The sequence below is a fragment of the Arachis stenosperma genome, chromosome 3, assembly GCF_014773155.1.
Source record: "Arachis stenosperma cultivar V10309 chromosome 3, arast.V10309.gnm1.PFL2, whole genome shotgun sequence".
NCBI classification, from domain to species: Eukaryota; Viridiplantae; Streptophyta; class Magnoliopsida; order Fabales; family Fabaceae; genus Arachis; species Arachis stenosperma.
The window spans coordinates 2714670-2718259 of NC_080379.1; the positions used below are offsets into that span (position 1 = coordinate 2714670).

The 3590-nt window shown below is 31.6% G+C and overlaps 1 protein-coding gene across 1 annotated transcript; it reads left to right on the top strand.

Annotated features, from left to right (window-relative positions):
* Nucleotides 1–1837: 1837 nt before the first annotated feature.
* On the top strand, nucleotides 1838–2316 carry LOC130966354 (small polypeptide DEVIL 13-like). The gene has a single exon (XM_057891145.1). The coding sequence runs from the start codon at nucleotides 1838–1840 to the stop codon at nucleotides 2189–2191; it is 354 nt and encodes a 117-aa protein (XP_057747128.1). The 3' UTR covers nucleotides 2192–2316.
* The last annotated feature ends 1274 nt before the right edge of the window (nucleotides 2317–3590 follow it).

Sequence of the window (3590 nt, forward strand, 5' to 3'; positions counted from 1 at the left end):
TATAGTATAAAATGATATCCTTTCTTATTATTCCTCACCTTTTGAAAAAAAGGAGAGAGCAAGAGATATTCAAAAAGATGATTTAAGGAACATATTGTCTTCTTATGCATCACACCATACCTTGGTGTAAATTATTCCTATCAAGAGCAAATTTTTAAAAAAATAAAAAAATAATTTCCATGGGTGACAATTGACAAACAAGAGTCACGTTCACAGGAATAAAATAATAATAAGAATCATGAGGACTATATGGTATCTTACATTACTCACTATGATGATGAGGACTTGTAATTATTCAAAGACAACTTTTTGACTCTCAACAAGGATCTTAGAGTTAGGTTAGCTTAGTGACAAGGTTGGTTAATCCCCACATGCATGTGCACATTTAATTGATTTGGTGAAGCAAGAAGAGAGGGCATCTTAGGCGAACTAATCATAAGTAGTAATAGTAGCTATTATAGTGTGAAAAATATTGTTTTAATTAATGAAGATTAATATGTGGAAGGTGTCTTAGTAACTTGGGATGCTGGAAAGGGGGCACAAGGCACAGAACCGTCCACATGAAAACCAGCTAACGATGTGGTCTACATACAACAGTGGACAATTTTAATAAGTGATTGCCCATTTTAGAAGCGTACAAGGGAGACTCTGTCTCCATAAAGAATCAAACCTTTCGAGGCTGAGCTTCCCATTCAATAATACACACTTTCAACTCTTACTACTCAGTAATTCATACTTACAATTAATAGTTACAATGCAATATATTTCATAATTATGCAAAAAAAAAAAAGAATTTATACGTGCAATAATGTTTATGAAGTGGTGAAAACTCAGGTAAAGTCGACTTCACGTGAAGTTGATATTTGAGAGTCATTAGATAAAAATTTAGTCAAATCAGTCAAATAATCTAATAGCTCTTAGGTATCAACTTCGCGTGCAGTCAAATAATTTCATAAGGTAAAAACTCAGGTGCAGTCGACTTCACGTGAAGTTGATACCTAAGAGCGTTAGATTATTTGACTGATTTGACTAAATTTTCATCTAATGACTCTCAAATATCAACTTTACGTGAAGTCGACTTCACCTGAGTTTTTACCTAATGAAGTTATTTCTTTTAAAAGTTTAAATCGAATAGAAAGAAAAATATAAATGATCATATTTTGAACACGTTTTGTCACATAAGATTTTTTTTGAATTCGTGTCAATTTTCGCATAAATATTTTTATTTTTTATTCATCTTATGTTAAAATTATTTCTTTTGAAGCCAATAAACATTGAATTCTAGTTGTTTAGATCATAATTAGTTATTAAAAAGTGCTATGTATATATCAAAATCAGCCATTTAAATTAACTCATATGTATTTATGTATAAATACATATGAATAGTGTCTCAAATTTTTTATTTTAAAATTCTACTACTCCTTAATTAATCAGTCAAAAATTGGAATAAAAAAGAGCAAATTAGAAGAAAAAAATGCTTAAAAATGTTTGTAGTGTAGTGTACAGTGTGTGACACAGCTTATGCCATGTAAATATAAACAGAATATTATATATATGTGAATGATGAGTAAGTATTGCATACCTGTTATGCATATCGTTATAAAACTAATTAGCACAATGTGGCATCGAATTTTACTAATAATTTTTCTATGATCGACCCTTATTATATTTATACACTACTGCACAGTCCTACACTACAACAACCTTTCTTTTTTTTCTCTTACTAGATTCATTCACTACCTTTTTCCCCTCTTCACACTACACACTAATAAGGGTGTATCATATTGCTAGCTAGTTCTGTAGATTCTAAACTTTAATTTCTTTGTATAATTTCTCAATGGATGAGAAGTGGAAGCTATCATCATCAAAGAAGGAAACTGGTTCAAGCAGCAGCAACAACAGCAGCAACACCAACAAGTCATTATTCTCAAGGAGTTGCTCAACAAGAGGATCTTCTTCTTCAAACTCCCCTCTATTGAGGAGAAGTTCCTCCACATCAAAGTGCAATAGTAACAATCTTAATAATCTCCATAGGAGCTTCTCGCAGAAGAATAATAGTAACAGTAACAGTAACAACCCTTCTATTGGAAGGAAATGCACCAAGATAGCTAAGGAACAAAAGGCAAGATTTTACATCATGAGAAGGTGTGTGGCCATGTTAGTTTGCTGGCACAAGCATGGTGATTCTTGAAGAAAGAAACAAGAAGAAGAAGAAGAAGAAGCTAAGTCTATTTTCCACAGAGATCCCTTGTTCAGATTTTATGGGTTGAGTTTGCAATTTGGACAAGTTTCTTTTTTTAACTATCTCAACTACTAGAATCCCATTTTGATGATTTTGACTATTTTGTCACTTTCAAAATTTGAAACATTCAGATATCATATATTATGAATGTATCAAATTTTTAGGTAACAGATATGGTGTAATGAAAATATATTATACATTGGTTTATAATTTAGTTTAGAAAAATTACATAATTAACATGAGTTATAAGCTTTGCACATTGCTTTATGAAAATGTATAGATAGATATATGTCACCTACATTATACTCTCTTGAAAATCTTCACCCTGCAACTCTTACACCAGTTTAGTTTGTTTGAGAATCTTATGAAGCAAGAACTGCTATATTAAGATTATTATTCTCTTACGGTTCTAGATCCTCAAGTTGCTTTCATGTGCTAAATCCGGTTACTGATGAGTGATGACTCTGCTTCTGTCATATTCATATCCCCCTTTTGCTTAGTGTGCTACTTTTTCTTGGTTAGAAGAAAAGATTTACTTTTTGGTAGATCATATTCACAGGATATTATTATAATAATAGAATTTGGATCTGCATTGAAAATGTAAGCCACATTCCTTCATCGTTTTTCCCATAAAATATAGTAGAGACCATTGTTTTTTGGTCTAAATGTTGCAATATACAATTTACCCTGACTTTTGCTTCCTCTTTTTTTGTTTTTAAAAAAAATAAAAGAACTTTTTCATCAATTTTGAATCCAGCAAATGACACATCCAACAGGGAAAATTTGCTAACCTTTTCGGAATTAGACAGATGCCGAGGAGCAAGGTGCACCATGTAAAGTTAGAATCTTTTTGAATCATTAATAGTGGGTATTTGAAACATTAATCAGGCTTTGTTTTACAAGATTAATCCAGCAATAAGAAAACAGCTAACAATAATGTAATGCATTTTACGTATTAGGTAGGTAGGTATAAGGTACACTATTATTTTAAGTTGCTTGGTGTGGGGTATTCCATATCATGAAGTGACAAATATTTGAATTAAATATATCTATCTCTGCATGTGTGTGTGTAAAATGCTGTACAGTGGTTACACGCATTAGTCTTTGCATTTTGAATACCTGAATTTGAAAATACAAAGTTACAAACCAAACAAACACTCTTATGAATTATAAAATGTGATTTTTCTCTGTTAACATGAGACCAGTCAAGAACAGAACTTGTGAAAATGAAATGAACAATAATGTAACCGTCAACATCAACAGTGTTTCCCCGTGTGTGGTACCAATTAACCAACACAAGCGTGCTTCATGTTGGTTGTATATATATAGACACTAGCTAGACAGAAAG

What these genes read in the sequence shown, in the direction of transcription:
- LOC130966354 (XM_057891145.1), top strand. Translation starts at nt 1,838, where the DNA reads ATGGATGAGAAGTGGAAGCTATCATCATCAAAGAAGGAAACTGGTTCA.